This window comes from Oryzias melastigma, linkage group LG24 (genome assembly GCF_002922805.2).
Source record: "Oryzias melastigma strain HK-1 linkage group LG24, ASM292280v2, whole genome shotgun sequence".
Classification (NCBI taxonomy): Eukaryota; Metazoa; Chordata; class Actinopteri; order Beloniformes; family Adrianichthyidae; genus Oryzias; species Oryzias melastigma.
The window spans coordinates 7,871,170-7,891,931 of NC_050535.1; the positions used below are offsets into that span (position 1 = coordinate 7,871,170).

Genomic DNA, 20,762 nt, shown 5'->3' on the forward strand with positions numbered 1-20,762 from the left:
CCAGCACGCGGCGTGCCGGAATACTGAAATGCAGTCCTGGGGTGTCCGGTGGATTGTCAGGATTTAAACCCCTTCAGCAGGACGGGAGTTCGCTCCAGGCTGCCACCTCTTGGTCAGTTTTGGCACTGCAGGCAGAGCCGCTGAGTGTGCTTGTAGTCTTGAGATGACGTTTCCACAGCAGAAATCTTCTATTTCTTTTTCCTTGCTTGCCATTTTTGTTCTGATCCTCCTAAATGTCCAGTCAACATTTTTTTTTTCTGAACTCCCACCCCTCCTGTCGTTTTTTTTTTCTTTGTGTCCCAGTATACAACAACGACAGTAAAAGGACAATAAAAAAAAAAACAGCAAAAGCACTTCATGTCATGTAGCGTGTGATCGCTCTCAGAGCGTATAACAGTTCGGCTTGCATCCGTGCTTCCATAAGAAGCAGATTAACGTGGACCTGCACCAGGAAAACAAAAGGAAAAACAGGTTATTTTTGCAAAAACGAGTGGACAAAATGAGATTTAGAAACCAAACGAACCTTCTCGGAGTGCTGAAACTGCCTCCAAAAACTCTCATACATTCGTTTGGTGGTCTTCTCAGGGCTGCACACCATGGTTTTAATATAGATCTTAAAGCTGCGGTCCAGAAGCTGGTTTATCTCGCCGTAATCGTAGTCGTCATACCTGAAATAAACAGGAACGGTGTCAGCAACTCAGACAACAGACGCTATAAAAGTTATGTCATGTTGTGTTTTATTGAGGAACAGTTTCAAATGACTAACAGCCTGGTTTTGGATTAAAGGAGCATCTTAACACCCTAAAGCACAAGTGTCAAAGTCAAGGCCTGGAATAATATTCCTGCTTTTTATTATTCAAAATTAGAATAGAAAGTTACAGTTTTAAAGTTTAAAAATTGGCATTCTGCTAGCCTTTTGGACTATTTTGGCATTTACTAAGACTTTTTTTAAGCTGTTTTGAAGTTTAGCTAATATTTCAGCTACATGCTAGCTGTTTTGGCTAATCAATGCTTTTTTGTCTATTTTAGAATTTAACTAATAATTAAGCTAAATGCTAGCTTTTTTGGCTAATTTATGCTTTTTTGTTAAAGTTTTTTAGGCTGTTTTGGAGTTTAGCTAATATTTACATGCTAGCTGTTTTGGCTAATTTAGGCTATTTTAAAGTTTAACTATTTTTTTCAGCTTTATGCAAACTGTTTTGGACTAACCCAATTTCTTTTTTAGTTTTTTCAGGCTAATTTAGGCTAATATTTTAGCTAGCTATCAGATTCAACATTTTTAGGTATTTGCTTCAGTGATTTCATCTATCAACTTCAGTGATGTCAGATATCAGCTTCGGTGTTTTTAGCTATCAGTTTTAGCATCTTCAGCGGCCAAATTCAGATTACAGCATTCACACTAGCATTATTAGGTTATGCTGTATATCTAGTTCATAATTTAGTTAAAAAGTTGCGGTTTAAGAAATGTAGTTTTAAAAATGTCGTTTCAGTAAATGTTGATTGTGTTCGGCCGGCGACCTAAGGTGTGTTTTGGATTTTGACCTCCGTGTGATCGAGTCTCTCCTGTCATAAACGGTCACTGACCTGATGCCGAACATGCAGTGGATGTAGTTCCAGATGGCTCTGCGCAGCATGCTGGTGTCCACGTCCTTGTGCGTTGCCATGGTGTTGTACGTCAGATTGTAGGCCATCTGAAACTTCTCGTCCAGCATCTGCCCGACGTCCGGGTAGAGTCTGTTGACGAGTGAGTAGCCGTGGTCCTCCCAGCTGTAGTCCTGCAGGACGCCGACACGAGAGGTCATAAAACGTTCAAGGGATCACCTGAAGACGCTCAGTCCGACTCTCACCTGCGCTCTGAACGTCGGCACGTGCTCCCCCCGCCTGGAGAAGTCCTTGTAGCCGTAGCTGGGGTCCTCAAAGTGGCGGGAGATGTCCCTGGACGGAACGCACTCCTCGTCCTCGGACGTGACCACCAGCATGCTCTCAGTCTTCTCCCTCTCGAAGCGGGTCGCCATCTCCTCCTGGCTCGCCTCCTCGTCGTCGCGACACTCCTGCAGCTGCTTCATCCTCTCCATCAGCACCTCCACCTCCCCACACATGTCCTAGAAACACCAGAGAGGTTCAGTCGATCGCCTGCGGTTTGTGGGTTCAGCGGATTCTGGCGCGATGACTCACCTGGTCGCACAGCTGATCGTCGTGCTGGTTGGCGTGGCCGTTCCCGTTGGCGATGTCGCACACGCAGTACTGGCTGAGCGAGGGCGGCCTGAACGTGTGGCCGCCGTCGCAGTGGATCTCCGGCGTGATGCCGCAGCCAAAGGTGAAGGAGGCGAGGGAGTGATAGTGCGTGAGCAGAACCACGGCGTGGATCAGCTCCGCCAGGGACCAGCTGTGCTCCTCCGCCTTCAGGAGAGCCTGAAACCGCACGGGTGACGTCAGCCGCAGCCAGGCGGTGGAAGCGCTCTTCAAACACAACCGCTCATGATTCACCCACCTCCATGTGCTCCTTGGTGATGAGCCAGGGACGGTGGGCCAGGATTTTGTTGAGTTCTCCGAGCTGCTGCAGCTTTTGCGGCGCCTCGCCCAGACCGTTCAACCACTTAGCGTCGCCGCCAACCTGGAGGAAGTCGTTTACGTGTAGGTTGACCAAATAGGAACACTGATGTCTCGCCGCCGCCTGAAGGTGATAAGAGCAGAATGCAATCAAATCCTTGAAAGTAGGGGGGGGGCGTGGATCCAATCTGAAAACTACAATACCATGATGCCGATATAGTGTCTGTAGTGCAGAGGAAGAGGTCCGTCCATCTGCAGCAGGTAGTGCTGCGTCCGGAGGAAGCTCTCCAGGTACTGGGGGTGGAAGCCCATCACCAGGGAGATGTTGTCCAGGCGACCGAGGGCTGCAAACGCATCCTCAAATATCGACTGCGTCCTGGAGTCCACTTTACTGACTTGAAGAATCTGGAAAATAAATCAGAACGTTAAGACTTTCGTCTGTGCAGCGTGGTTTAAAGTTAGAAAAGTGGTGCACCTCTTTTTCGGGGATGAATCTGCTTGGGCCGTTGCCTAGAGGTCTTGGGATTCTAACCCCTAAGTCCTGAAAGACAATAAAAAAAAATGATTTATTTATTTTTTGTATTTTATTTTTTGGAATCTGCACAAAATCCACAAGATCAATCCAAACCCAGCGGTGACATTTTCCCTTCATGAAAAATAAATGGGCAGCTGAAAAGCTTTACATTGTCTCTGTCCGGTAACTTTCCGCTGCTTGTCGAGACATGTCTGTCGGTCACCGTCCTGCTGCGCAAATGGTGCGTAAATGCGCAAAAAATCGGAGGTGACATCCTCCTTGAAGAGGATTTTTCCACCAAACTACCTCAAAAAATGTGAATTATTGTAGTTTTTCTCATTAAATCCGTGTTTATGATTTAGTCTTCATCCCCGTAAACAAGTCTGGACAAAACACTGCAGTGCAGCTTGTTTACTGAAAGCGCAAATGGAGCAACAAATAAACCACTAAATGAAGCTTTTTCTTTTTACCTTTTTGCTGAGCCGCTCACAATGGTTGCATATCTTAAAAAGGTCTGTCACCGCAATAGAATTATTTTCCACGTTTTGCGCCGGGGCGACCGCGTGCCTCATCCCTCTTATTTTCTCCGGTGTGGAAATAGAAAAATAAAGAATAAAAAAGGAAAGTGCGGCGCGAGCGCTTCTCTGCTGCCTCTTTGTTCCTCGAAGCCCAGGACGAAGCGCTCAGCTGTCAGCTGCTGCGGACCCTCAGCAGAATACCGTCCCCTTCAGCTCATACATTCGGTAAATAAGTCCTGGCCCCCGCGGAGTGACGGCGGGGGCGGCCAATCAGCGCGCGGGACGCACGAGGGGGCGTGGCTAAGCGTGCAGAAAGAGGAGGGGCGCTAAACGTGAGACGAGCTCCCTCCTCCTCTTTTCTCTTAGAAAAACATCACTTCTTTTGTTCAGACCTGCAATTGATCCTGATTGAATTTACTGTTGCTCTAATCAATTCGATTAATGATTCATTTTGCACTTATAAAAGAGCTTAAAATAGATTTAAAAAATGCTTTTTAATTTGCAAAACCCCTAAAACAACAATCAGGTCGTGCAAGCTGCAGCAAGTCCCCCCCCCCTTTTGTTGAAGTGGGGGGCAACAAAAAAAGGAACGCCACTGCAACAACAGACTTTCAGTTGGTGGTTTCTCACCGCAGCCTATCAGACCGCAGATAAAGACATTTCTCCACCAATCGGCCCTCTCTGAAGGAGCCCTTTAAATGCCAGAGATAAGAAAAGGCAGCTCTTATGGCTTTGTTTATCCCACTCGGACAAAAACACGCTCAGATTCTATTACAAAGTCAGTCATTTCCAGTTTGCAGAAGCATCTGCACACATGTCACCTCAAGCAAATCAATAAACAATTTTCTCCCCAGATTTCACCACTCAACTTTCTGAATCTGCCTGAAAGGCCGTCCTTGTTTGGGATGGACTTCGCAGTGATGTCAACCCCCGACAAACAAGTTAAATTTAGACGTGATAAATGAAAGAGGAAGCCAAGACGAGGCAAGTCTTCCCCTGTTTGCCTGCCTGGCCAGTTTGTCAACTGCTTTGCTATTCCGCAGCACAGATGACTAGATAGCACTGTGTTCAGCAGGTTCATTGTGTGCACCGAGCCACCCCCCGCCAGGCCCTCCGCTCAAGCCACAGGGTGGGGTGCAGGCGAGCGGTAAACATGTTCCCTGGGCTGGAGTCAGCAATCCGGGGTCTGACAGGAGCCCCATGGCTCAGAAAAAGCTGCAGAGGAGGTTGTGTTCGGGCTGACGGCACACCAAACCTTTCAGATAAAAGCGCTTAGGCTCGGGGGGGTCCAGCCAAACACTATTGTACACATGAAGCGGATAAGTTCTCACAACTCTAAAAAATCTATGACCAGTTTCGACCTTTTCAGGTCCTAAAATTGTTAAACATAAGCAGCACGTTGCACATTACCCAACTTCCAATATCTCATTTCTGCAGAGCATCTCTGAGATCTCTTAGATGAAGTCTTCTTTACAACGTTAGAGTTCACCGAGGTCTCCAGGCATTTGTTTGTGCACAGCTCTATTAAAGTCCTGTCACGACATTTTAATCAGGCTGAGGCCTGGACTTTGACTGGGACGTTGCAACACCTCCGTCTTTTTTCAGCTATTCTGTTGTTCATTTGTTGGTGTTAGAGATCATTTTCAGACAGAAAGTCTCACATTAGACCATGGATAAACAACGAGACCAAATCACCACAACTTTACTGCCATATTTGATTAGTAACGTCTATACATCCATCATTGACTGTATATGAGAACTGGACTGAATTATCCCGCCCCCCCTCACATTCTAAACAGGAAGTACCCACTGGTTCCAAGTAGCCAAAATCCCAAATTTCTCAGAACCATATGATTGATAATCCTATTTTATGGCTCGACATCCCACTTCTGACACCACATGTCGCGACGTTCTTTAAGGAAGTTCAGGAGAAACAACAAAGAAAAGTGTTTGAAACATACAAAAAAAAACAAAAAAACAAAGCAGGGATGATGACAAAGTGAAACACAAAAGATTCAGGTTGTGTACGCTAGTTTTCCGCAAAGACTTCTGGGAAATTTCGAGTGTACTCAATATGGAATTAGTCGATTCGGACAGCACTAGAAAATGATGAACTTTCCTAGTGGTAGGGGTGTGACCATTCGACAAGCTTACTCCTGATTGGCCAGATTGATTGCAAAAAAAAGTCAGACAGAGTTGGACCAATCACTGTCTGGTTCCAACACGAGTGGGAGTCTATTTTACAAAAAAAATGTATCGTCTGATTCGGGAGCAAGTCATTTTCTCACTCAGTCCAGTCTCCTACACAGTCAGTGGAATCCATTTTCTATTTGAGTTCAAATACTTCGTAGTGAATTAGAACCAAACGTGTTTTAAGGTGTTCATGTCTTTTTAGTTTATTTTCTTTGATTTATTTCCAATAATTGGCTTAAACCATTAAGAGAACTCAGTTTCACAAAGGTTATTTGTATAGAGCCAATTCACAACCAAAGTTAACCCAACACCCTACAAGATAAGACCAAAAATAAGACCAAAAGTCAAGTCATTGAAGGTTAAACTTGTCAAATTGTCCTATAATGACCTATAAATCATTTCTTGTTCTATTTTCTAAAGCTACTTTACCTCATAAACTATCAGTTACAATACTATTGGATGGAATGGTCTAATTTTGAAGAGACATATAAACTAATAATACCAAATAATTAGATGGTTCTGCCTTAAAAAAAAGTAAATAATGAGCATTTTAAGATCAAGACATTATGAAACATTCCATCTTCAGAAATAAGGTGCTCTAACATCATGAAGTGAACTCATCCCTATGGAACAAAGGACTCCAAATTCTTTTGAAATGATGTTAAAGACGATAACTGCTATTCTAAGTCTGCATAAAGTAAACAGACATATTTGTTGTTCGTGAGTGTAATTTAACAACAACAAGGCGTTTTAGAATTCCGTTGTCACTTCACCTTTCACTTGCCTAAATAAAATGCCAGAAGAGCTCTAAAGAGGTTTACATCAAACCTAGCATTAGCTTTCTTCTTTCTGCATCAGGTGTTGACAGTTATGCCTCTCTGCTGAAATGCGGTGTAATGCTGTGTGTTCTCGAGCATCTATTGAAGTTGTTCGAGAACACGGTGTGACACATGTAAACCGCACTGCAGGTGTCTGAAGGAAATCTGAAGACCTACAACGCCAGGCGTCTTACTCATTTGTTGAATGAAACTTTTTAGATCTTAGTTTAACTCTTGGACGACTCATTTCGGCAGAGGAAATATGAACTGAAGGGTGCTGGGATTTAAAAGCTGAAATCTTTCGCTAAGATGTCCGACAATATAAATTCTAGACAGGATGATACAAAAACAAAACTAGGATTGGCAAGTTGGAAAAGTTACTGCTTCAAAGTTGTAAAAATTGGGATTCTGCTAGCAGGGTTTAGCTAATATTTCAGCTACATGCTAGCTGTTTTGGCTAATTTAGGCTTTTTAAAAAAAAATTTAGGCTGTTTTGGAGTTCGGCTAATATTTACATGCTAGCTGTTTTGGCTAATTTAGGCTTTTTCCACTTTTTTAGGCTATTTTGAATTTAAGCTATTTTTTCAGCTACATGCTAGCTGTTTTGGCTAGCATAAGTTTTTTTGTTTGTTTTTAGGGTACATTTTAGCTGGGTATCAGCTTCAATATGTTCTGCTATTTCCTTCAGTGATTTCAGCTATCAACTTCATCGTTTTCAGCAACTAGCTTCAGTGATTTTGGCTATCAACTTCAGCGTTTTCAGCAATCAGCTTCAGGGATTTCAGCTAACAGCTTTAGCATTTTCCAACTTTTAGCTTCGGTGATTTCAGCTAACAGCCTCAGCGTTTTCAGCAATTAGCTTCAGGGATTTCATCAATCAACTTCAGCGTTTTCAGCAATTAGCTTCAGTGATTTCAGCTATCAACTTCATTGTTTTCAGCAACTAGCTTCAGTGATTTTAACTATCAACTTCAGCATTTTCACCAATTAGATTTAGTGATTTCAGCAATCAATTTCAACGTTTTCAGCAATCAGCTTCAGGGATTTTAGCTATCAGCTTTAGCATTTTCTGCAATTAGCTTCAGTGATTTCAGCTATGAACTTCATCGTTTTTAGCAATTAGCTTCAGTGATTTCAGCAATCAACTTCAGTGATTTCAGCAATCAACTTTAGTGCTTTCAGCTATCAGTTTCAGCATCTTCAGCTATCAGCACTAGCATCTTCACCAGCCAAATTCCGCTTACAGCATTCACACTAGAATTTTCCCAGGTAATCCTATTTATCTAGTGCCTAACTATGTTGAAAAGTTACAGTTCTAAAGTTTTAAAAAATTAGTTTCAGAGTGTTCAATAAAGGTTTATCCTGTTCGGCCCGCGGCCTAAGGTGTGTTGTGATTTTGGCCTTCTGTGCGATTGAGTTTGACTCCCCTGTAGTAGAACAACAGTAATTTGGATTCCTGGATTATTATATTTTATATTCATATTTTGCATTATTTGTGTTTAAACAGCCAACTACTGTGAACAGTAGTTGTAATACTGTGTTCTAAAACTGGTAAGTGAATATAAATCAGTTTTTATGACAACAGAGGAGGTTCTTTAAAGCCTAAGTGACTCACATTTGTAAAGTTTAAAGGTATTCACTCCCTTTTTAGCTGCTGTTAGAAGCAGCTGTGCAGGAGCGCACAATAAAAGGGGCTTTTGGACCCCAAAGTAAAGTCTGCACGAGTGTGCGAGCGCTGCGGCTGCAGTATTTTCTCATGCAGTTTGAACCGCAGAAACCGTGGGTTGGTTCAACAAGTGGCAGAAGTCCACCATAAGACCAGTTCGAACCCGACCTATCGGTGCAAAGAGGGGAGGAAGCAGAAAACAGTAAAACACTGACATAAGCCTAGCAACAGGCTTCCACCAATCACAGGGTAGAACAACACTTTCAGGAACCAATCTTCTCTGCCCTGTTTCTCTGCCTCTCTGGTTTCTCTAAGAAAAAAAAGGGGAAAAGAAAGCAGAAGAAAGTTGTGCCAAAGTATGAAGTTCACAACTTTATGAGTTTTTTTTTGTTGTTTTTTTGTAAAAAACAATTTTATTTAGTTTGTTAGTTTGCTGACAACATTATAATTTGTCTGTTTCCGTTTCGCCGACTAAAAAGAGGCTAAACAAATGTCGTCTAACCTTAAAGCAAACACCAAAACCACATGTTTCAAATTAGCCCGGAGGTTCAAAACAGCAACTCTGGTCTGTGAAAAACAACTGCAGAACAGTTTCCATGTAAACAAATTCAACTGCTATAAAAAAAAAGAGGAAAAACAACTTTTCAGTAAGTTGCGGCTGATATTTATTTAGTTGTAAGATAGACAAAGATTCTGCAAAGGAGAAAAAAAACTGAAGTCATGTCACTCTTCAAATAGAGCTTTGAGTTGAAGCCTCATCTCAGCAAGGCAGAAAGTTAACCCTTATTTGCCCAGCAGTGTGCAACCTGCAGCAGCAAACCTCAAAGTCACAAGCGTAGGTGATTAGCTGATTAGTCACAGTTATGCCGACGATTCGAAAAGTTGACGACTAATCTAATAGTCGATTAGTCGTTTGTATTCATTTTTTTAAATCTCAAAATGTGCTTTCTAATCCCACGTCTACCATTGTCTTTGACACGTGTTAATCCAGGTCAGTAGTGATGTCACAGGAAGTTTTAAAAAATTAAAATGAAAAATGTCCAATTGAATATTTGCAAGGCATAACTTATGTTCTATGGCAGCACTAAAGTGATGCATGAGGAAGAGGAACCATATTGTGACTGAGCATGATGACGCTGAAGAGGGGTTATGGTGTAGGTAAGCTAAGCTAAGCTAACGTTAGCACAAACGCTTTTCAGCGCGTAAAAACTTAATTTTACTTTCAGGAATCTTGGTATCAAAATGTTCAGCTTGCTCAGGGCATTTCTTCTTGTATTTTTGGTATTCATAAACTTCATAGTTTTTAAAATATTAAGCAAAATAAGGAAATGAATGAGAAAGTCTTCAAATTTCAAAATTTTAAGTAGATTAACAACAAGCCTTTAAATATATTCATGGGCTATGTTTTCCTCTTTTATAGCAATTTTCAAAAAATGTGGAGTTTAGCTAATATTTTAGCAACATGCTAACGTTTTGGCTAATTTGTTATCTACTTAGGTTTTTATAGACTAATTTAGAGTTTAGCTTTTATTGTAGCAACAGGTTAACGTTTTTGACTAATTTGGTTTACTGAGAAGTTTTAGGCTATTTTAGCTAGTATTTAAGCAATGTGCTAGCTTTATTGGCTAATTTGGCATCTACAGAGGTTTTTTTATGCTTATTTGGAGCTTAGCTAATATTTTAGCAGCATGCTAACGTGGCTAATTTGTTATCCACTAAGGTTTTTATTGACTAATTTAGAGTTTACCTTCTTTTTAGCAACATGCTAACGTTTTTGACTAATTTGGTTTACTGAAGAATTTTAGGTTACTTTGGAGATTAGCTAGTATTTAAGCAATGTGCTAGCTTTATTGGATAATATAGCATCTACTGAGGTTTTTTATCCTTATTTGGAGCTTAGCTATTATGTTAGCAACATGCTAACGTTTTGGCTAATTTGTTATCTACCTAGGTTTTTATAGACTAATTTAGAGTTTAGCTTTTATTGTAGCAACAGGTTAACATTTTTGACTAATTTAGTTTACTGAGAAGTTTTAGGCTATTTTGGAGTTTAGCTAGTATTTAAGCAATATGCTAGCTTTTTGGCTAATTTGGAAGCTGCTTAAGTTTGTTGGGCTAATTTGGAGTTTAGCTCATATTTAAGCAACACACTAAACATTTTTGCATCTATTAGGGATTTTTAAGCAATTTTATTATAATTTTTCCATCAATTAGGTCAACTTTAGCGCTCTTTTACAGTTCTTTAACAACGTTTTAAGTCAAATTTAACATTTTGCAAATAGCTTTAGGATTTTCAGCAAATCCCTTCAGCAATTATAGTAAATTGCATAACAATTTTCAGCATTCACACTAGCATTATCACAGGAAATCCAACTTTTCTAGTTAGCTAAATGTTTTTTGTGCATCCCTGCAACCTCTACCCTGTCGAAGCAAATTTTCTCTGCTGAAGGGAACATCTACTCTCAAAAAGATTTTCTGCAATGAAAGTAGAAATGCTAACTTTCCTGGCTATGAGAAAGAACATTGTACAAGACGTACATGGATCCATTTGTCTACAAGTGGATGCATCAGAATGGAGCAGAGCCGACAACATTTTTCAAACTACATTTTTCGTCTCCTAACGATTCGAAAGAAATAGTTTAATTTTCTTTGCATACGTCCTCATCATGACAAAAATTCCACAAAAACCTGTTAAAAACACGGAGTCTTAAAAGACTCGTATCTGGACTTGTGTGGGAATTCGTGTTGCCTTTTGCCCCCTTTTCTCTTCTTTCCTCTTCTCCTATTCTCTTATCTGTGTATGTTCTGGCAGGGTTTCAGCAGTGTGGGCTCGCCAAGTTCGGACTTTCCTGAGAGGGGCAGGCACACCCCATCCAGAGCAGACCTCCACTCCCCGGACCCGAACACACCAACCCGCTTTAATCGGTTCCACAAAGTTTGGAACAAATACGAGGAACTGAGGGGAAATAAAGGAAACTGGAAGCAGGTCCTCGGATTTGCATTGATGTCTCGGTGAACTATAGGTGCTGCGGTGGAGAATCCAAGGGAAGAGGCGTAACTCTGCGAGGCTGGAGTGGCTGTGTGGAAGAGCGAGTTCCCTGGGATGTTATTCTAACAGAGGGAGGGCAGCTGTCACAATACAACATGCTCAGGAAAAAAAAAAAAAAAAACTGAAAATGCCAAACCTTTTCCGTCTATCTTAATCCTGATGCGATACAGGCACAGGAATCTGTATGAAGACTCCACCTGAACACTTTCAGCACAAACAACCTCCTTTAGATGCTAAAGACGCAAACTATCAAAGCTCATCTCGTTATACACAAAAACATGATCTAACAAAGCCAAGATCATATCAGCATCAAGACTCATAACAACTGTCCAAAAACAAGTCCCCTGCGGTCGGATGCTGCTGTTTGCCTGCTTTGGAAAGCACAGCTGTTCTTTTTTTTCCTCCCCTCTTTTTGACAAGAGCTGACTGTGCAAAATATGACTCATCAGAACGGGAAGGCGGCCAAAATGTTGTTGGCTATAACTCTTCACAGGCATTGTAAAGCGCAAACAAAAGATCTTACCCTTCACCTGCTTGAGCGAGAAAACAGAGATGGTTGTTTCGCTGCCAAAAATACCAAGAAGCAACTTGTGCATCGAAGCTTTCAGCAAGCGACGGATTCCTAAACTAAACAGAAACCCGTTGATCCACAGACTCGCATGTTATCTAGAAACGTTGGGGGAATGGTAGAACACCTTTAAAGTTTTCGCTTTGAGGGCAGATTTGATTAAAAATACTGAAAATGTTGGATTTTTGCCAATAGTCAACAGTATTCCCAAACAGTCAATAGCCCTTATCTGATATTTATACTTTAATTTTGTTCACTGAAAGTACCATCAAATTAAAACATCTTCTAGAAATTCCATCTAAAAATGTACTTTCTGCAGAGTGGTTGTAATAGCGCAGAGAAAGCCTGCCCTCATTTCCCATCATCTCTTGTTTACACTCTCCCACTAGCTTACAGTCCCTGACACTCTAACCTAACATTAGTGGTGCAACAAAAACGGCGAGCAATACCGGAGATATCTAGCTGTAAAGATTTGAGCTAGATGGTAGCTCAGACAAGGAAAATTATGGATCTATTTGTCTACAAGTCACACCTTTGAGCTTTTTGAAACTGCATTTTTTTGTATGCTTCTGATTAGAGCTGCCGCGATAGTCGTTACTTTATATTATATGGAGTCAGAGAGTAGAAAAGTTTAAAGTTATAATGGCATTCTGAAGGCTTTTTGGACTATTTTGGCATTTATTAAAAGTTTTTTAGGCTAATTTTTTGTTTAGGTAATATTTCAGTTGCCTGCTAGCTGTTTTGACTAATTTATGATTTTTTCGTTTTTTTGGGCTAATCTGGAGTTTAGCACTATTTTTGCTAATTTAGGCTTTTTTTTGTTTTTAGGATATTTTGGTGCTTAGGTAATATTTCAGTTGCCTGCTAACTTCTTTGACAAATTTAAGATTTTCTTCAGCTTTTTAAGGCTAATCTGGAGTTTAGCTAATATTTTTAAGCTACATGCTAGCTATTTTGGCTAATGTAGGATTTTTTCTTTTTTTCTAGGCTATTTTGGAGTTTAGGTAATATTTCAGCTGCCTGCTAACATTTTTGGCAAATTTAGGATTTTTCAGTTTTTTTAAGGCTAATCTGGAGTTTAGCTAATATTTTTAGCTACATGCTAGCTATTTTGGCTAATTTAGGCTTTTTTTGTTTTTAGGCTATTTTGGAGTTTAGCTAATATTTCAGTTGCCTGTTAACTTCTTTGGCTAATTTAGGATTTTTTCATTATTTAGGCTAATCTGGAGTTTAGCTAATATTACAGCTACATGCTAGCTATTTTGGCTAATTTAGCCTTTTTGTTGTTTTTTTAGGCTATTTTGGCATTTAACTAATATTTTAGCTGGGTATCAGCTTCGGCATTTTCAGCTATCAACTTCAGATTGTAAACTAATCTTTTGTGGCAGCACTACTCCTGATTCACAATGATTTGAATAACGAAATACTCAAAAAAATTGCAGTTTTAAGCCAAATTTTCTCTAAATATGTCCTCTACGTGACTTTGCAGATTCTTACATGAAATACCCTCTGTGAACTAATAATCTAAAAGATTAAAAGATTAGAAGTCTTGTATAGCAAAACATGAGATGGATTTTTTGTGTGTATTGTGGATGAAAGGATTAAAAAATGTCAGGAAAAAAATGAAAAAAACATGTAGATCAAATCAAGATTTCAATATTTTTGATTTGTTAAAATGACAAAAACAATCACTACTTTATCTTGCATGTGTGTTTTATTTTGAAATGACAAAGTTCAACCCTGGATTATCAGTCATTTCCAACAGTAAGGCTCCAAAAAGATCAGCTGGTATTGATCCAGAAGGCTCACCACAACTATTCATGGCCTCCAGATTATGCCTGATAACCCCAGTCAATCTGCAGACCTCTCAGTTGTCCTTTTTTTTTCTCTTTCTGTGGCTCCATAAGTTTGACTTTAAACAGCAGTGCACAAACTATAAACAGCAGAACCAGCAGATTTCATGTGTGCAAACATGAGCGGGATGGGCACAAAACACACACAGACTCACATATACATTGTCCCTTTGAGGCCAGTGGGTTCCTGAGTAGGAAATGACTTGCACATGATGTGGGATCTGGAGTGTGGGAAAAACGAGGATATTTTAAAAATGTTTAAGCCTAAAATTCAAGATTTTATAGACGCAAACTTTGTTTTATTGTTGATGATTCCACAAAAAAATCCTATACAATTTGTTCACATAAGTTTTCTGCACATATATGTGTTTATAAAAAACACATTTTTCAGACTTTACTGAAATATTCACACGACTGATCCGTTTGTTTCGTGAAAGGGCTGATTTTGAATGTTTACAAACTCTCGGTGGACCTCGTAACCCCGCCATAAGTGTGCCTGCATTGTGTGCTTGTGTGTGCGGTCCTCTATCGCTCATGCCACAGGTAGTGCTGGATGCATTTGCTCTGTGGTTAATGAGTCACAGACGTGCGGGACGAGAAATGAATAAACCAGCGAATAGAAAAAAGTTTCATGTCATTCCCCTTGACTGGATCTGAATTTGTGCTAAATATTGCAGCGGGTTACAGGTGAAAGAACAAAGAGGTTTTTAGATTAAGGAAAGATTTTTAAAAAATGTAATTTTTTCAAAACAAAGTTTATTTGAATGTCATTTATCATTCATTAGGTGTGATAAGAAAGTGTTGCATAACGAGATCAAAGCTTATTAACATTGTTGTCTGGCTAGTAGGGCTACCACGATTATTCGACTAATCAATGACTAATCGACTATTAGCTAATGTTTTAGCTAAATGCTAGCAGTTTTGGCTAATTTAGTTTTTTTTTCAATTTTTTAGCCTATTTTGTAGTTTAGCAAATATTTCAGCAACATGTTAGCCGTTTTTGGTAACTTAAGCTTTTTTTAAATTTTTTAGGCTAATTTGGAGTTTAGCTAATATTTCAGCTACATGTTAGCCTTTTGGCTAACTTAGACTTTTTTCAATTTTTGGGGCTAATTTGGAGTTTAGCTAATATTTCAGCTACATTCTAGCTGCTTTGGCTAATTTAGGAATTTTACAGTTTCTTATGCTAATTTGGATTTTAGCTAATATTTCAGCTACATGTTAGCTGTTTTGGCTAACTTAGGCTTTTTTCAGTTTTTAGACTATTTTGAAGTTTAGCTAATATATCTACTACATGCTAGCTGTTTTAACTAATTTAGAAATTTTACAGTTTTTTATGCTAATTGAGTTTAAGTTTAGCTAACATTTCAGCTGTTTGCTAGCTGTTTTGGCTTACTTAGGCTTTTTTTCCACTTTTCTTGGACTAATTTGGAGTTTAGCTAATATTTCAGCTGCATGCTAGCTGTTTTGGCTAATTTTGGCATTTTTCAGTATTTTTGGCTATTTTGGAGTTTAGCTAATATTTTAGCTACATGTTAGCTGTTTTTGCTAACTTAGCATTTGTTCCACTTTTTAGGCTATTTTGAAGTCTATCTAATATTTCGGCTGCACGCTGGCTGTTTTGGCTAATTTAGGAATTTTTTTAATTTTTTTAGGCTAATTTGGAGTTTAGCTAGCATTTCAGCTGTCTGCTAGCTGTTTTGGCTAACTTAAGCTTTTTTTTTATCTTAGCTGGCTAAAATTAGCTTCAGCATTTTTAGCTATCAATTTCAGCATCTTCAGCGGCCAAATTCAGCTTACAGCATTCACACTAGCATTATCACAGCTAATGCTATATATCTAGTTTTTAGTTAATTTAAAGCTAATGATGGTTAAGATGTCTGCTTTACATCCACTTTGTGCATGACCCGATTAGTCGACTAATCGGAAAACATAATCTGATAAAATAATTGTTTGTGGCAGCACTACTGGATAGACTAGATCAACAAAGTTTTAAATGAAAAAAACAAAGAAAACTGACTTAAAATATTTAAGAAAAACAGATTTTTTTTTTCTAAAACACATCTTTTTTTTATTAAAAAGAACTACTTTTTTAGTGTTAACTTTTGTAATGACTTGTGTCCCACAAGATGGATGTTGGGGTTAAAGAGGGCGTTCGCAATAAAAGAAAAGAAGGTGGAAAGAGCGATAGGCAGAGAGAGGGGATTATTTGACCAGCGCGCTGAGAGAAAGCTCCTCGTACCTTATCATGGATAAGTAAACACCCCAGAACGTCTGGAGTTACATCATTGTCCCTGAAAATCAATAACCAGCCACTTCCTGCGCAGTGGGAAAAATCGATGACTCTGTTCACTAGATTACCTATCATTGCTCACTCACCTGAGGAGGTGCAAAGCACACACGCGCATTGCACGCAACTTATACTGTAATGCAGCGCACACACATAGTGTTAACAGAAACACACACTCTCAGTTTTGATCGAGCGGAGCCGTATTTGTGCAGCTCCAGTGCAGAGTCAGCCCATTATGGGATTAGCAGCAGCCACAGCACAGTGTAGGTCTACTGTTGAAGTCTAAAGGGGATAATGGCTCTGCAAAAAAAAAAAAAAAAAACAGATTTCTATCAGGTTTCCCACACAAACACATACAAACCCACCTGATCCTCAAATCTCTCTGATCCCCTTGCTTTCCCTCAGGTGTTTTTCTGTTCACGCTGCATGTTTTCTGCAACTCTTACAGTTTGTCGTCAAGCAGTAATGTCACTGAGTCCACAGTTGGAAGGAAACAAACAAGCATTTAACATCAATCCCAAACATTTTCACTGACAGCTGAATGTCTGGAATGTGATCCGAGCGTCAGGCGCCAATGAAGAGTCGCGGCTCGAGCTCACGTAAGACTTTCAGTGGAGGAAGAAGAAACAAAAAAAAACAACTTGTTTCCTTCTGTAAGGAGGAAGAGCTGAAAATCATCACGGGAAATTAAGGAAGATCAAAGGATCAGAAAAAAACTTCAAATAAATAGTAAGAATCAGAAAGTATTCAGAAAATGACTGAGATGGTGATTTAGTCATCGGAGTTTCATGAGCTCTCACATCACGCTGGTGTTTGGAACAATATGAGTGGTTAGCCACCGCATATCTTTCAATATTGGTTTTGAGTGTTATAACAAACATTAGCAGTGAACCGAGACTGTTAACTGTCACTTGTTTGTCTCACAGAGACGCTAAATACTGACGTTTTAACAAAAAAACCTACTCAGAAATGCAACTTTAAGCTTACTTTTCTTAATATAAGTCCTCCTCCGTTAGAAAAATGCCACAAAAACTTGCTAAAAACACCATTTTCATCAGAGTGGGTGTCTAAGAGTTTCTTGAGTCAGATCTAACTCTTTCAAAGTCTAACAAAATTACTCCAGACACCCCGCAAAGACTTCTGCTCTTTGAGTTCGAACAAAGACTTTGTCGGCGTGCCAAGTGTCCACGATGTACTTTCCTTTCACATTGCATCAGCACACTTGACTTGGTTGTCCAGTTTGGACTGGAGCCCACAAGTGAGCGCTCCTAATTTCTATCGCATCCATTGGGACTGAACCTCTTGCCTTCTGGCTGGGAGTGCAGAGAAAAGATGGGAGAACACACGTTTGTGAGAAATGATCCGTCTTTCGAACTAGTTTATTTTAATTAGAGTGACGAGTCTACGGAGCTGCAGAGGTGTCAAAGCTTTTCCACCGAGATGGGCTTTTGTCTGCTGGAACAGGATGCTGCAGGAATACAAAACAGATGTTTGGCTGAATAAAAGAAATATTTTCAGATTCCTGCTCATCTAGGTTTTTATATTAAAAATTACAGCCCTCCTTCTTTTCAAATTGAATTGTAGAACGGTTGTAGAACTTCTGAAGAGGAAATGGATTCTCTTTATGCTCCAAAGCAAAGGTTTGGCCTTCTGTGTACGAATCTGACCCTTCGTTAACCCATCAGCCAGGCTAGTTTGGACTTCCCAGCATAGCCTTGAATCAAGCATCCTGCGCTGTTGGAGGGTGCGTTCTCTAATGAGACTACCACAGGAAAGCATCGCACAATACTCGCTTCTGCTTTAAGAGGATGCAAAAAAAAACAGATTGTGTGCACTCAAAGAAGAACTGTGCAGAAGAACTTTAAAGAACTTTTCGAAGACGCACTCAAATGAAAATCCTATTTTTAACATTTTTTGTGGCAATTCTGATGTAGGATAAATATTAAAAAATATAAATATGAAAAAAAAACTACCTAAAAATTGAGGTTTCTGAGTATTTCTTTATTTAAATTGTTGTGAATCAGGAGTAGGTGATGTAGAAAATACGCTGGGCGTGCCAAAAGCTCCCTACCCCAAGCAAGGGGAGGGGAATGGGGGCGGGGTTGGTCCACAACAATGGTCCCGCCCACAGCTCAGAGGCAAATTTCTAACAAACTATTGCCACTCTGCAGAAACTATTTCCTTGAAAACAAAAAAAAAAGCAAAAACATAGTTAAAATACTATTGGGAATGCTTTTAAAATAGATCCAAAGACGACTGGAGTGGGTCTTTATCTGGAAAAAAAAATGAAGTAATGCAATATTTTAGTCAAGACTGCTTAATAAATAAAGGGTGCAACGTCTGAGACAGACGTATTGAAAGAAAACCCCCTCAGACCCAGCATCTCATGCAGACAATGGACGGTGGAACTGTGCCATGAGGGAAGGCTGTTGTCCAGTCACTGGGCAACTGGGGCAGCAGATGGTCATCTTCCCTTTGACTAACACCAATCTGGAGGAAAGGGAGAGGCGAGGCTCGTCAGAGTGGTCGGTGAACGGGAACCTTTCACAGTACATGGGAATGACTCACCCATAATGCATAAAGCAAATGATCTGGACACTGATCGTCTGCAAGGCCCGAGCCGCCGCACGGAAGCGTAGAGCTCACCCGGCCAAAAACCCAGCTTTAAGTTGGCTTTTGTGATGAAAAAGTCAAACAAACAAATTTGGGTAAACCACAAACACGGCAGCAATGCTCCATCAAGAAGCAAAAGGAGCAAAAAAAAGGTCAAGTCTGAGAGGAGGGAGAAAGAAAAACAAAGTTTGGTATCCTGTTGACCAGCTCATGCGGCTCCGCGTTAGAGTTTTGATTGCCGTGCAGAAGTATGTGAGAGGTAAGAGCCTAACCCTGCAGCGTACGATCTCTCATTTCTGCTGTTAACAGAGGAAAAGAAACATCAATCCAGCATTTTCCCCCTTCATCCTAATTTTCTCTTAGGAGTCGTGTTTTGTCGCGGTCAAACCCAAAACAATAGTCATTCTGCACAAATAAAGGGCTCACGGGCCACAGCAGGATGGAAGAGACAGGACAGGACGTCAGCCAGTTGCTCTGTTTTGTTGCTAGATGTACAGTACAAAAAAGAAAAGCAGCTTCACATGAATGGAGCCTCTGTGTGCCGAGCAAAGCAAACCGCCGTCAAGTAAACATGTTTGTTAGAGAGTTACATCACAGCTGAGGTATGAGCTCGCTCGAGTCAGGCAAAGACGAGGGCAAAGAAAAGAGAATGACACAGCAAAGAGGGAAAAAAAGAGGGCACGTCATCAATTAACACAGGAGCTGAGAGATTACTGCAGGTGGTGTGAGTGGAGTCATGAAGGCGAGGAAAACAATAAGCAGGCGTGTTGATGCATCTGAATTAATCTGTTGAGGTAATAAGCCTTTCGTGGGCGTGTGGACGTGAAAAGGCCGCGTTTTGACCTACGGCGCCACATGACCTGAGGCTTTCTTGAAGAGCTTCAAGCTCTTTACCCACATTTCAACAAGGTAGTTCAGATCTGTGGCAGAATTCTGCTACTCAACTTTAACAAAAATGAACAACAACATCAAAAGATGATTTTTTTATTACTTTAATCTCAAAAAGTAGTACACTTTAAGTTAATTTTAAAAGACATACTTGAATACAAGTTTAGCTAGTCGACTAAAGACCAAGTACGTGAAGTATAGGTAGTGTTCTAATGCCGCGTTCCCAATGAGTAGTCCAGACCGGACCGATATTTTGAGTGCTTCCATTATAAAATGGACTGATTCGGATCATTTTTGGTCCCCCCGCTGTTTGTAGATCTATAGAAAAATAGAACAGACCAGTTACCCAGCCAGCAAGGCCAAGTGGGCCCCATATGGGTTAAAAGTGGGCAGAAAATCTGGGCCCTAAATGGGTTTGTCTGCTGTTTCCAGTAGGCTCTCAGTGGGCTGGCTCATTATGCTAACCAGTTACCTGGTGGACAGCTTAGGGAGTTCCGTTACCCAATGTCCGGCCAAGAAAGCGATTGCCGCGCCTAGGGGTCGGCAGAGCTAGCGAATTCCATGCTGAGGGGTCGATAGAGCTAGCGAGTGCCACGCCCAGGAGCTGGCAGAGCAAGCGAGTGCTGTGGTCAGGGGTTGGCAGAGCTACCAGGGTCGTGCTCAGGGGCCGGCTGAACAAGCGAGTGCCGTGCCCAGGGGCCAGCAGAGCAAGCAAGTGCCGTGCCGAGGAGTTTGCAGAGGAAGCGAGTGCCACGCCCAGGGGTAGGTCTAGTTAGCGAAATGCCGCGCCCAATGACCGGCAGAGTTAGCAAGTGCCACGTCAAGGGCCTGGCAGAGCATGTGAGTGTCGCACCCAGGGGCCAGCAGAGCAAGCAAGTGCCGCGCCGAGGGGTTTGCAGAGGAAGCGAGTGCTGCGCCCAGGGGAAGGTCTAGCTAGCAAAATGCCGCGCCCAGGGGCAGGTCTAGCTAGCGAAATGCCGCGCCCAGGGGCCGGCAGAGTTAGTAAGTGCCACGTCAAGGGCCTGGCAGAGCATGCGAGTGCCGCACCCAGGGGCCAGCAAACTGGACCAGTCCGGTCTGGACCGCTTAGTGGAAACGAGGCATACCTGAATACTTCTTTAGACGTAATTGGAACATTTTAAGTTTACAATGTATAGATAGTATGCAAAAAGTAAAATTTTAACTATACTGGCTCCCTTTTAGCATAGACAAAGTTCACTAATAGTACACTGAAATAGACTA

The 20,762-nt window shown here is 40.9% G+C and overlaps 2 protein-coding genes across 4 annotated transcripts in view; one reads left to right on the forward strand and one right to left on the reverse strand.

Annotated features, from left to right (window-relative positions):
* armc2 (armadillo repeat containing 2) overlaps positions 1 to 12,058 on the forward strand; it is a gene marked incomplete in the record, with an annotated part of 29,086 nt that extends 17,028 nt beyond the window's left edge. The window contains 1 exon segment of the mRNA XM_024290847.2: positions 11,072 to 12,058. Coding sequence (XP_024146615.1) covers positions 11,072 to 11,112 — 41 coding nt within the window.
* The window catches only part of sesn1 (sestrin 1), a 67,076-nt gene continuing 46,314 nt past the window's right edge, over positions 1 to 20,762 (reverse strand). For 2 of the 3 annotated variants that reach the window (XM_024290848.2, XM_024290849.2), the window contains exons 3-10: positions 3,026 to 3,091; positions 2,755 to 2,955; positions 2,492 to 2,674; positions 2,176 to 2,412; positions 1,848 to 2,102; positions 1,585 to 1,775; positions 524 to 668; positions 1 to 442 (exon numbers count right to left, since the gene is read on the reverse strand). In XM_024290848.2, the coding sequence (XP_024146616.1) occupies positions 356 to 442; positions 524 to 668; positions 1,585 to 1,775; positions 1,848 to 2,102; positions 2,176 to 2,412; positions 2,492 to 2,674; positions 2,755 to 2,955; positions 3,026 to 3,091 (1,365 nt within the window). In that variant the 3' untranslated portion in view covers positions 1 to 355. Of the gene's footprint in view, positions 443 to 523; positions 669 to 1,584; positions 1,776 to 1,847; positions 2,103 to 2,175; positions 2,413 to 2,491; positions 2,675 to 2,754; positions 2,956 to 3,025; positions 3,092 to 3,534; positions 3,789 to 20,762 lie in introns of those variants that run through there. The other variant, XM_024290850.2, reaches the window with a different exon arrangement.